Genomic DNA, 13,207 nt, shown 5'->3' with positions numbered 1-13,207 from the left:
GCATGTGCTTATCTAGTACTGTAATACTAGCTTAGTCATTCTCTAGTTTATGGAAAATACTGTATGCCATGCTTACTTCATATTTCACATTGTAAAAGCAATGCTTTAAATGTAATTCATTCTTGAAATTGATAGAAGGAAATGCAAATCCAAAATCAAGAGTCAATTTGATTGACACCATTTTATATGTGTAGAGAAAGCTTCATCCTCATTTTTTTCCTTTATTCTTCTTGTGGACAGGAATGCTTTCAGTTCATACTGCCAGCTCTACCTCATGCCATTGACCTTTTACGTGATGCCATTGTAAAAGTAAAGGAGGTACACGATGAACTAGAAGATTTACCTTCTCCACCACCTCCTCTCTCCCCTCCTCCTACAACGAGTCCCCATAAACAGACAGAAGACAAAGGGGTACAATGTGAAGAAGAGGAAGAAGAGAAGAAAGACAGTGGTGTTGCTTCAACAGAAGATAGTTCTTCATCACATATAACTGCAGCAGCCATTGCTGCCAAGGTAAGCCTGTTAAGAGAGGCTCAGAAAAAAAAAAAAAAAAAGAGAGAGAGAGAGAGGCTCAGAGATCTGGAGGACCCCCAGGTGAATGTGTTGATTACATCCCTCTTTCCATCCCATTCTTCCATACTTCTCTTTAGAGCATACTAAAGAACTAAAGAACTGGGATATCCATTACACTCTATTACTATGTTTCCTTCTTGATATAGACCTTGAAGACAATGAAGTTTATTCTGTGCTGTGAGACATTATAGATACTACTATCACTTGTTGAAGTTTAGCTTCCATGACAAACAATGTGACATTAAGAACTCTTTGAAGATATCATTTTTATGGGCATATTAAAACATAATATTTATATATGAAAAACATCAAAACTTAACATATTCTTAACAGAGCAGAAAACAAGTTAAAAAAACCTTAGAAATCAGTTGAGAAAAATTAATAAAAAAAATTTAAACACAAGGCTTTTAAGCAGTTGTCAAATGTTCCTTAACTAAACATTTATTTAAATAATATTGCACACAAATTACCCTAGTGGTATAGAAAAAAAATGAATATAATACATTTGCATTTTTAACTTAATAAACTAATAAATATTGTTAGAATAATATCAAAGTATTACAAATTCTCTTTGAACAGTTTCTGAGATATTTAAAGTAACTTCAGTCATTTTAAAGTCACTAAATGACTTACACTGTTATTCTTACCTGGTAGAATTCACCTAATCTTCTTTAGTATCTTTAGAAAGGAACATATCAATTGTAAAAATGATAATTGTTTATTTATTGATTAATAGCACGAAGGTTGAAATTCAATTGCTTTAGAAGTAATTTGCAGAGTTTTATAGGTCATTCAGATATTTTGGCTATGAGCATAGTTAGGTTTTTATTGAGAAAATATAGATTAGAATCATAGAGAAATCCTTTCTAAGTTTCTATTAAGGCAAGTATCAAATGGTTCCTTCAATGAAGACAAGATGATCTATATCCAGATTATTCAATGATCTATTAAGTCCTTAGTTAATACTAGTAAGTATTTAAGTTGTGTGTGTTTTTTTATTGGAACAAATGGTTAAATAGGTACATTTTCTTCACTTTTACTCTTAACTAAAAGTGAAAAGTACCATTAGTTTCAGTCTTAAGGAAAACGTTTATAGAATTTGAAATCTAAGCTGATTTTGTTACCGTAGTTAGAAAATTATGGCATCTCATTGTTCCATTTGTTTTTACCATTTTTCCTTTTGGTCATTTTGCTTGTGTAGTTGCATGTTTTCCTGTCACTATATTCATAATTGTTATGTATTGTGCATTAGAAGCATCCATTCTACACCAGTCCTGCTGTTATCATGGCACATGGTGCGCAGCCCATCCCTGGTCTCATCAATTATCCCCATCATGCAACAGGCAGTACAGATGAACGGGTAAGACAAGGCTTTCTCATTAATGATTTTGCAGATATACACCCTACTTCTTCTCTTTGGAGGTGGACTATAACATATCATGGAAGATGTGTTATTTTATTCTGATGGATTTTCAACAGTGTCTTGTGAAAGTATAACTGCCATTGAGCATAATTTATCAAGTAACGTAATAGTTTGTCTTGTGCCTAATTATCTCTGCTATCATTGATTCTGTAGTTTGTGATAATGAGCATTGATCATATGACTTTCAAGAATTTTGTTGCTCCAAATTTTTTTTCTTGGAAAATTTATGGATAATCTTTAAATAAATAGACTGACTGAATTAAGATAACCCCTTAAAGGATTACTTTGGGGTCATAAAAATCTAGATAGATTAGTCAAGCTAATATTTAATTTGTATTTACCTTGCTTTCTACATTTTTTTTTCCTCATGATTTTGCATCTCATTTATTTTCCTTCACTGTGTTCTCATTACAACCATTTAAGGAGTTGAATCTTAACGCAAATTCTATGATTTACATATCTTTAGAATCAAACTTTCAAGTATTTATATTCTTTTAAGCATATAAAAGCATATACTTTGAATGATAGTTTGAAAATTCCAAAAATTTCCAGATTAAAGAGTATAAAGTGGCAAAAATAAATCACTAAGTAGTGATAAGTTAGACCATGACTCAAAGGGAAGTTATTTACTGCATATGACGCATGCCTTAAATTTTTAGGACTTTGTTCTTTAGAGGAACAAGTTGAGAATGGCTGTTAAACTGTACTTACTGCATGTCCTCATATGGCATCACTCAGAACTTCTCATTTATTAATTGATGTTTAATAATCCTGTCTAAGTAGTAGTATTGGTTATTTTAACAGATATAACATTATTGTACTTTCTTTGATAAATGATAATAAGAGGAGTTTGTCAGAGTATAATATTCTTGTTCTTGGTACCTGGCATCCATAAAAAAGAATGAAAAGAAATAGGTAACAGAAAATAAAGAAAAGGAAAGCCTTTAATGCTCTAGTGCTTCTAAATGCAAATATGAATAGATTGTTTCAGCCATAAAGAATTTACAGCCTAGCTAGAGTTGGACTCTTTATTACTTCTTCACTTTCCTTACTCCATTTTCTACTTCTTATACTTAAGAAAATGAAACAATCCATGTACTGATTCTTTAATACTTAGTTACTAATTATTGTCAAACAGATCGACTTGCTATTTCAGGAAATAAAAAGACTTGGGAAATGCCTCTTGTAATGGGCATTTGTTAGTTCCACATAAGCAGCCATTTCCCATTCCCTCTTTGTAATACTACACTGCACTTCAATCGTGTAGTTTGGGTAAAGTGGCTTAATGTAAGTAGCATAACTATTTCAACCAGTCACCATTATTGATTCAATGAATACTTAATTCAAACCAGTCAGAGCCAGTGGGTCTTGTCTCTTAGACTTTATTTGAAGTACTAGGACACAAATTCTGGAGTTTTGCTGAAAATGAATAAAGAAATATGTACAATTCCAAGAATATCCTTCTTGTAATATTGCAAAGAAGATGTCCTACAATCAATTGTAAAGGAACAACCCTAAGAAATGAAAGATAGAGATACTGGATCCTTATTCTATTATTTGAACCAACAACCCAAGCCCTGAAGAGCTATATGTAACTCTTGATTTTTCAGTTCTATGAACTAAAATAAATTTTAAAAGGCCAATTAGAGGTAGATAGGTATACTATTGTTAATAACCAAAAGCATTTCTCTAACATGCATCAATATTACTGTCTCATCAAAAAGATGAAAAATGTTCTAATAATGACTACGTCATATCAAATAGGACTCCCTTTACTTTCATATTTGGGTTAGATTTAACTCAAATATGAAAGTAAAGGGATTTAACCTGATTTTAGAGGATAGAGTAGGGAGAATGAGACATAAAGGAGGAAGAAGAGGGGAAAAAAAAAACAACAAAAAAAAACTCCTGCCACTCTATGCTTCTAAAATAAATGTGGCCCTAGAGCAGATTATGCTAAGTGAAGCTAGCCAATCCCTAAAAAACAAATGCCAAATGTCATCTTTGATATAAGGAGAGCAACTAAGAACAGAATAGGGAGGAAGAACATGAGAAGAAGATCACCATTAAACAGGGTCGAGAGGGGGGAGGGAAAGAGAGAGAGAAGGGAAATTGCATGGTAAAGGAAGGAGACCCTCATTGTTATACAAAATTACATATAAGAGGAAGTGAGGGGAAAGGGGAAAAAAACAAGAGAGAGAAATGAATTACAGTAGATGAGGTAGAGAGAGAAGATGGGAGGGGAGGGGAGGGGAGGGGGGAGGGGGGGATAGTAGAGGATAGGAAGGGCAGCAGAATACAACAGACACTAGTATGGCAGTATGTAAAAAAGTGGATGTGGAACCGATGTGAATCTGCAATATGTATATGGGGTAAAAATGGGAGTTCATAATCTGCTTGAATCAAATGTATGAAATATGATATGTCAAGAGCTTTGTAATGTTTTGAACAACTAATAATAAAAACAAATAAAAAATAAAAACAAACAAAAAACTAAATAAATAAATAAAATAAAATAAATGTGAAGTTCATCTCCTTGAGACTAGATACAAATCTGAAGACAATTTGTGCTTTATAGTGTGAAGGCAAATGATAGGTTCAAAAAAATTCATAATGACAGGAAAAGTATAAATTTAAGACAAAAAGGAAAGATACCTTTGGAAATATATAATAGGAAATCCCATCTCACTGACTGATTTAAATCTTCTGGATAAATCAAGATTAAGAATAATTCTCTCAAGAAGCATTGAATGAAAGAAAATCTTCTGTTTGCCCTGGGAAAAGATGGTGATTTTCTCCTGGTAAAAAGATATGAAGAAAACCATGTCAGATTCACATGATCACTTGGGAAGAAATCTGTCTTTCTAGAGCATTTGATTAGAACATGAGACAGAACCTGCCTGGAAATAAATGACACTATTATAAATGACCATGAATAAATACATTATAAAGTTTGGGTCAGAAGATTAAAGTATTTATAAGCACACATATATGGTTTTTTTTGTTTCTATCAATGATGATTGTGGAATTTTAAAATTTTAAATTGAGTACCAGTCACTTTTCTAAACCTTTTACATACATCAAATATTTACATTCACCTTCATTTTGCCCATGAGAAAATTGAAGCTCAGAATGGTTAAGATCTTAGAACTGCCTGTTGGCTGAACTGGTGTTCAGGTCCAGACAGTCTAGTTCCAACATGGGCACTCTGACTACTCTGCAATAGTTCCTTACAATACAATCGAAAAAGAAAAAGGGTAAAGTTCTAAGAGATGACCAGCTAATTACAAATGAAAATTAGTGTTTTGAACCTTGGTTTGAAATCCTTGAAATAAGATGCACTATGCAACCTAAGAAATGTAACCAGTAGCATGTGTGGAAGCTTACTGATCCAAGCAAGGGAGCTTTGAGCTCTAAGCAGCACTGGAGTGAGAAAAATATCTAGATTAATTCATGAAACCAAATACTTTGGAGAACACAGTATGAAGCATGTTAACAATTAATTTTTAAAGATTAAATTGTACCTCTTACACAAATATAAAATAAGTCTGTCAAAGATTTTATTTAACTAATTAATGAAAGGGAACTAGTAAATCTGTTAAGTAATTTCAAGGAAGAACTAAAGGTTATCAGTAGTCATGAGAGAAGGTGTAAAGGGCAAATCATATAAGTGAACCCTTGAAGGCTGAGTTTGGAAAGTGAAGATACCAACCCTTGAATAGTGAATATTTACTTTTATTCAGTTATTTTGTTAAGCCAGGATAGAAAATCAGGTTAGCAGAGGAGCAAAAGTTGAGAAGGACAAGAGAGAAAATCCAAAGAAAGAAAAAAGGGATCTAATGATAAGATTTTTTTAAAAGAAAGGTAGTGTGGGGTCCAGTACTCGAAAAACAGAGTGAGGATCCAAACACTCAATCAAAGAAAAGTGATACTAAGAATGAGATCAGTGGAACCAGGGAAGACATTAAATCTGAAAGTGGCACTCAGTCCATTTAAAACTGAACTCATAAGACATCAGATCGGACAGAGGACTACTGTTAAAAGTTTTTTTAAAGAATACTAAAAACAGCATAAAGTGAAGCTAGACATTACAATGTGAAAGAAAGCTATGGTAGCAGAGAAAAGTTATAAAAAGCTGTATTTTTATCTTAATTAAAAAGAATTGAGGACTAACGTTATCTACCAGATTTCAGAACATGTGTTAATAGCATGTATACCACTGAAAATTTAGGTCCTATATCATAATTTTTCTTTAAAACTTTAAAGTATTACCTAAACATGTGGCTTGCTCAGCATTTAATACCAAATTTTCATTCTTGGACTTTGTAGAATTAAGTATTAGTATTCATGTGAATCAGATGAGGTGGGATTTCATTTTTACAACTCAGCTATATTTAACCTTTGGATTTAAACATTAAAGTAAAACATCTCTGACAGTTGGTTGAAAAAGAAAGAGACCAATAATCAGCATATTTTTGTCCTAGAGAATGATATGCCAATATATTAAGTGATTAAAGTAATAATGAAAATACTTTTTGATTGCTTACTAAATTTTTCTATATAATATAGAAAACTGATACTAGAATGTAGTCACCAGCAAGATTTTACCTTTAATTGTCCTGAAACACAGATTTATATGGAGAACTAAAATGATAAGGACTGTTTACTACCATTGAAAGCATCAGAAAAGCTGACATTTCTAAAGTCATAGAAGAATAACTTTAAAATGTTTTATAAATATTCCTTGTAAAAAAACAAGCTTCTATTTTAGTTTTTAAATTTGTAAGAAAATATCTCATATTTATATGTTCACCACCTACACAAAATTAATAAGCATGATTTTCCTTTATAAATATGAATCATAAATTCTTGTGGACTATTTTGCATCACTGTTTTAATCTAAATTCAGGTCTTCATGTTTATTACTAAATTTCATATTGCTGGTTTCTGCCATTAATTTACTAACTAGATCTTTTAAAAATCTATATTAGCCATCTAGTATATTACCTTTTTCTACCTCCTCTCACAGGTATATTAAGCATAATTTCATTCAAGTTACTGATAAAATTTTTTCTTAGGATAGGCCATGTTATGATTTGTATCCTCAAATGTCCCCCAAAACGCTCATATTAGGTAATGCAGGAATGTTCAGAGAGAAAATTATTAGATTTAGAGTAGTAGCCTCATTGGTGGATTGATCCACTGATTAATTCATTTGGTGGATTAATAATCTGCATTTCTGTGTGGTAAGGCAGGTGGGCATGACTGGAGGAAGTAGGTCACTGGGGTTATGCCTCTGGAGCCTATATCTTGTTGCTGCCTTCTCAAGCGTATCTTCCTCCTTCCCCTAACTTCCTGGCTGCCATGAACTAAAGGGCTTTCCTCCACCACACCCTTCCTGCTATGATGTTCTGCCTTATCTCAGACCCAGAGCAATAGAATTGGCCAGCCATGGACTCTGAAACTGTGAGGCCAAAATAAACTTTTCTTCCTCTAAGATGTTCTTGTCAGGTATTTTGGTCATAGCATCAAAAACTAGCTCAGACCACTTCACATAGTACCAGAAACCCTATTGCTTATACTTTCTTAACTAGTTGACATGTCCTTCTATTATAGTCCATCAAGATCCACTTTCTGGGGCTGGGGATGTATGTATTTCTCCGTGGTGGAGCGCTTGCCTAGCATGTGTGAGGCACTGGGTTTGATCCTCAGCACCACATAAAAATAAATAAATAGAATAGACGTATTGTGTCCATCTGCAATTAAAAAATGTTATAAGAAAAAAAATCCACTTTCTGAATCTTGTCCATAAGGATTTTGAGTGTCTTGACAGATACTTAACTGAACTCAAGATATACTTGTTTGACAGTTTCATTCTTTGGTATAATTTTTATTACACTTATTCATAGCCCCTAAAGGGATCAATATCAGAAGTCCTGAAGACATACATGATATACATTTCCTGAAAAAAAAAATGTTTGAGTGTTCAATTCATTGGCTTTTAGTATATTTACAATGTTGTACAGCCATCACTTTTATCTAATTCCAAAATATTTCTTCACATACGTCCCACCCACCAAGAAAACACATTGTCCATTTGCCACAGTCCGGCTGCAGCAAAATAACCGGGGGGTGACGAACAACTTGTGTAGATTGATACAGCAGGAGTAGGAGCCGTTTATTGCAGGACAGGAGCAGTATTTATACATTCCACACAGCTTATCTAATTAGCATAAACTAGATACAGCAGTCAACCAATCAGGAATCTCCACACTTAATGGCTCGCTTTTGTTACTTCTCAAACCACTCCCTCTGGCATTTTGCCAGGCACCATCCAGACTTGTTTACGAACTCTAACATTCCCCTGGCAAAATGCCAGGTGTTATTTTGACTTGTTTACAGACTCTAACATCCATTAAGCAGTCGTTCCCCATCTCTCTGACCTCCAGCAGCTAATAACCATTAATTGAGTTTCTGTCTCTATTGATTTGCCTCTCTGGATATTACATTTAAATATAATCATATAATATAAGGTTTTTATAGTTGACTTCTTTCATTTAGTATAATATTTTCATGATTCACCCATATTTTAGTATATACCAGTATTCCTTTTTATGGCTACACAATATTCTATTGTATAGATATGTCACATTTTATTTATCCACTGATAGGCATAATGCTGTGATGTACATTCTTGTACAAAATTTTGTTTGAACACCCACTTGCAGTTCTCTTGGATAGATACCTGGGTGTAGAATTGTTGGATCGTATAATAACTCTGTTTAGATTTTTTATGAAGTATCAAAATACTTTTCACAGATCTGCACCATTTTGCATATCCAACACTGTATGAGGTTTCCAATTTCTCTACCTCCTCACCAGCATTTGTTATTTTCCCTTTTTTTTTTTTTTTTTTTTTTTCCCCTTTTTGGTACTGAGGATTTAACTCAGGGGCACTCATCCACTGAGCCACATCCCTAGTAATTTTTTTTCTTTTCTTTTCTTTTGAGAGAGGATCTCACTGAGGTTGCTTAGGGCCTCCCAAAGTTGCTGAGGCTGGCTTTGAATTGCTGTCCAACTGCCTCAGCCTCCAGAGCTGCTGGGATTACAGGTGTAGTCCACCACAGCCTTCCTTTTTTTTTGTTTTGTTTTTTGTTTTTTTAATTGCTGTTATCTGAGTAAGTGTGAAACTATATCTTACTTTTGCCTTGATTTGCTTTTCACTGATGACTAAGGATATTAAACATCATTTCCTGTGCTTGTTGGTTGTTTTAGTCAGCTTTGTTGCTGCTGTGACTAAAGGACCCAACTAGAACAATTTTAGGGGAGGAAAAGTTTATCTAAGAGCTCATGGTTTCAGAGGTCTCAATCCATAGACAGCTGGCTCCATTCCTAAGAAGAGCATGGCAGAGGGAAGTGGCTTACATGATGATTAGGAAGAAGAAGAGCCCTCTACAGATATAAAATATATGCCCCATAGCCACACCCCCAATGAACCACTTCCTCTAGCCACACCCCACTTACCTCCAGTTACCACCCAATTAATCTCATCAGGGATTAATTCACTGATTAGGCTAAAAGTCTTACAACACAATCATTTCTCTTCCAAACGTTCTTGCATGTCTCACACATGAGTTTTGGGGGGATACCACATCTAAACCATAACATTGGTATTTTGTATATCTTCCTTGGAGAAATGTCTATTCAAATTATTTGCTCATTTTTAAAGTGAATTGTTATAAGAGTTCTTTATATATTCTGTATTCTATACCCTTATCAGAAACATGATTTGAAAATATTTCTTCCCATTTTGTATCTCATATCTTGTATTTTGATAATGTCCTCTGATGCACAGTGATTTTTAATTTCGATAAAATCCAGTTTATCTAGTTTTTCTGTTTTGCTTGTGTTTTTGATGTCCTATCTAAGACTCCTTTACCAAATCCAAGTTCATAAAGATTTGCCCCTATTTTTTCTTCTTAGAATTTTATAGCTTTAGCTCCTATAGTTAGGTGTTTGATTTTGAGCTAATTTTTATATGTGGCCTGAGGTAAGACTTCATATTTACTTTTTGTATATGGATATCTCCTAAGAGTATTTCTGAACTCTAGTCCATTGATCTACATCTGCCTTTATGTCAGTGTCCTACTGTTTTGTATACACAGCTTGGAAGTAAGTTTTGAAATCAGGAAATGAGAATCTTCCAGCTTTGTTTTTGTCAAGATTTTTTTTTAAGCTATTTGGGGCTCCATGAAATTCAACATAATTTTTAAATTTTTTATGGGGGAATCATTGGAATTTGTAGATCCCTCTGGGTTGTACTGCCATTTTAACCATAAGTCTTTCATACATTAACACAGATGTCTTTCTACTCATTTGCATTTTCTTTAATTTCTTTCAGCGATGTTTTGTAATTTTTGAGATATGGGTTATTCTTCCAGCCATATTTGTTTATTTATGTTACTAAACATGGTTTGTTTTCCTCTTTGATTATTTCCCCCCCCCTTTACTGTCCTACCTCCCACTGTTGGTTTTCATTGTTATTTTCCATTTCCTCTTCCTGTAATGTTTTGCCGAGGATGTTTTGAAGAGATGGTTTTCTAGCTGCAAATTCTTTTAACTTTTGTTTATCGTGGAAGGTTTTAATTTCATCTTCTATCCTGAAGCTTAATTTCGCTGGATACACAATTCTTGGTTGGAACCCATTTTCTTTCAGTGTTTGAAATATGTTATTCCAGGATCTTCTAGCTTTCAGAGTCTGTGTTGAAAGATCAGCTGTTATCCTGATTGGCTTACCCCTAAATGTAATCTGCTTCCTTTCTCTTGTAGCTTTTAAAATTCTCTCCTTATTCTGTATGTTGGGCATCTTCATTATAATGTGTCTAGGTGTGGATCTCTTATGATTTTGCACATTCGGCGTCCTGTAGGCTTCTAGGATTTGGGATTCTGTCTCATTCTTCAAGTCTGGGAAGTTTTCTCGTATTATTTCATTGAATAGATTGCTCATTCCTTTGGTTTGGACCTCTATACCTTCCTGTATCCCAATGACTCTTAAGTTTGGTCTCTTTATGTTATCCCATATTTCTTGGATGTTCTGCTCATGGTTTCTTAACAGTCTTGCTGGGCTGTCTATGTTGTTTTCAAGTTGAAATACTTTATCTTCATTGTCTGATGTTCTATCTTCTAAGTGTTCTACTCGGCTGGTAGTATTCTCAATTGAGTTTTTAAGTTGATTTATTGTTTCCTGCATTTCTAGGATTTCTGTTTGTTTGTTTTTTATAACCTCTATCTCCCTGTATAATTGCTCTTTTGCTTCCTGGATTTGTTTGTGTAATTCATTGTTGAAGTGATCTTTCATTGTCTGATTTTGCTGTCTAATGTCTTCCTTGATACTCCAGATCATCTGAAGCATGTATATCCTGAATTCTTTATCTGGCATTCCATTTGCTGCAGCTGTTACCTCTTCTAAAGTTGAGTTGCCCTGCATTGCTTGTGGTCCTTTCTTTCCTTGTCTTTTCATACTGCTTGCGTTTCTTTCTGCTTGGTGAAACTGTTGTGTTTTTGAAAATTTTTCCCCCTATATATTTATATTGCTCTTGTATAGTTGAAAAGTCTCCCTTGCAGGGTCGGGCGGCAGTCTGCCTACCTTGCAGGCGCGGGCGGCGGCTCTGCTCTGCCCCTCCTCCAATTGGTGTGAGGTGTCTACCACGCCCGCGGACCCCTGGGCCTGTTCTGCTGGTCGGTCGCAGGTCTGCCTACCTTGCAGGCACGGGCGGCGGCTCTGCTCTGCCCTTACTCCAACTGGGGTGACGTGACTACCGTGCCGGCGGGCCGCTGGGCCTGTCCCGGGCGCGGGCGAAAGCTCTGCTCTGCCTCTACTCCAATTGGGGTGACGTGTGTACCACGCCGGCAGGCCACCGGGCCTGATCCGTGGGTCGGTTGCAGGTCTGCCAACCTTGCAGGCGTGGACGGCGGCTCTGCTCTGCCCTTACTCCAACTGGGGTGACGTGACTACCGTGCCGGCGGGCCGCTGGGCCTGTCCCGGGCGCGGGCGAAAGCTCTGCTCTGCCTCTACTCCAATTGGGGTGACGTGTGTACCACGCCGGCAGGCCACCGGGCCTGATCCGTGGGTCGGTTGCAGGTCTGCCAACCTTGCAGGCGTGGGCGGCGGCTCTGCTCTGCCTCTCCTCCAATTGGTGTGACTTGTCTACCACACCCGCGGACCCCTGGGCCTGTTCCGGGCGCGGGCGAAGGCTCTGCTGTGCTCCTACTCCAACTGGGGTGACGTGCCTACCACACCGGCGGGCCGCTGGGCCTGATCCGGGCGTGGGCGAAGGCTCTGCTCTGCCCCTACTCCAGTTGGGGTGACGTGTGTACCACGCTGGCAGGCCGCTGGGCCTGATCCGCCGGTCTGTCGCAGGTCTGCCTACCTTGCAGGCGCGGGCGGCGGCTCTGCCCTGCCCCTCCTACCACGCCCGCGGACCACTGGGCCTGTTCTGCCGGTCGGTCGCAGGTCTGCCCACCCTGCAGGAACGGGTGGCGGCTCCGCTCCGCCCCCACTCCAATTGGGGTCATGCGACCACCACGCCGGCGAGCCGCTGGGCCTGCTCCGGGCGCAGGCGGCGGCCCCGCTCCTCCCCTCTGACTCCACGACAAAGGGAGAGAGACTCAGGTGTCTGTGACTCACCCTCCCTACCAGGAGACCAGCTGTTTCTGTCGCCACTGGTATTGATGAAGTTCTCTCCTCCGCCGCTTTCTGATGACATCAGATCTCTGCCATCTTGGTATCCCATGTGAATGGCAGCATTTCGTTCCATTTGCCGGGTGACCAAAGCAAAGGGTGAGTCCTGACCAGCCCTCACAGGCCCCGTCTCAGTCCCGTTGCCACTGCCCACAAAGGCTCAGTTGGTATTTGCCTCCACAGTACTCAGCAGGACCCGGACCGAGAAGCAGTTTCCGCGGGCTCCTTAGCCCTGGGCCAGACCAGTACCGGGAGCCGGAACTCGGCCGCTCCGTGCTCGGTACATGCTCTGATAAGAGCAGGCTCCAAGAAGCAGTTTCCGCGGGTTATTTAGCACTGAGCCTGAGTAATTTGTCTGCAAGCCACAGGCGAATGGCAGCCTGAAATTACCTGTTCTATGGCTGAATGAGCTGCGATCAGTCGAAAACAGGGATGGTGATGTCAACTCTCCAAGATGGTGGCCGCTGGCC

The 13,207-nt window shown here is 37.5% G+C and overlaps 1 protein-coding gene across 5 annotated transcripts in view; it reads left to right on the top strand.

The window, feature by feature from the left end:
* The window catches only part of Gphn (gephyrin), a 623,546-nt gene that overhangs the window by 349,278 nt on the left and 261,061 nt on the right, over nt 1–13,207 (top strand). For 3 of the 5 annotated variants that reach the window (XM_027929749.3, XM_071607954.1, XM_071607955.1), the window contains exon 7: nt 241–513. In XM_027929749.3, the coding sequence (XP_027785550.1) occupies nt 241–513 (273 nt within the window). Of the gene's footprint in view, nt 1–240; nt 514–1,825; nt 1,934–13,207 lie in introns of all 5 variants that reach the window. The other 2 variants (XM_071607952.1, XM_071607953.1) reach the window with 1 other exon arrangement.

This window comes from Marmota flaviventris, chromosome 2 (assembly GCF_047511675.1).
Source record: "Marmota flaviventris isolate mMarFla1 chromosome 2, mMarFla1.hap1, whole genome shotgun sequence".
In the NCBI taxonomy this organism is placed as follows: domain Eukaryota; kingdom Metazoa; phylum Chordata; class Mammalia; order Rodentia; family Sciuridae; genus Marmota; species Marmota flaviventris.
Note: the sequence above shows the minus strand (reverse complement) of the source record. Positions and strands in the feature narration are given on the sequence as shown.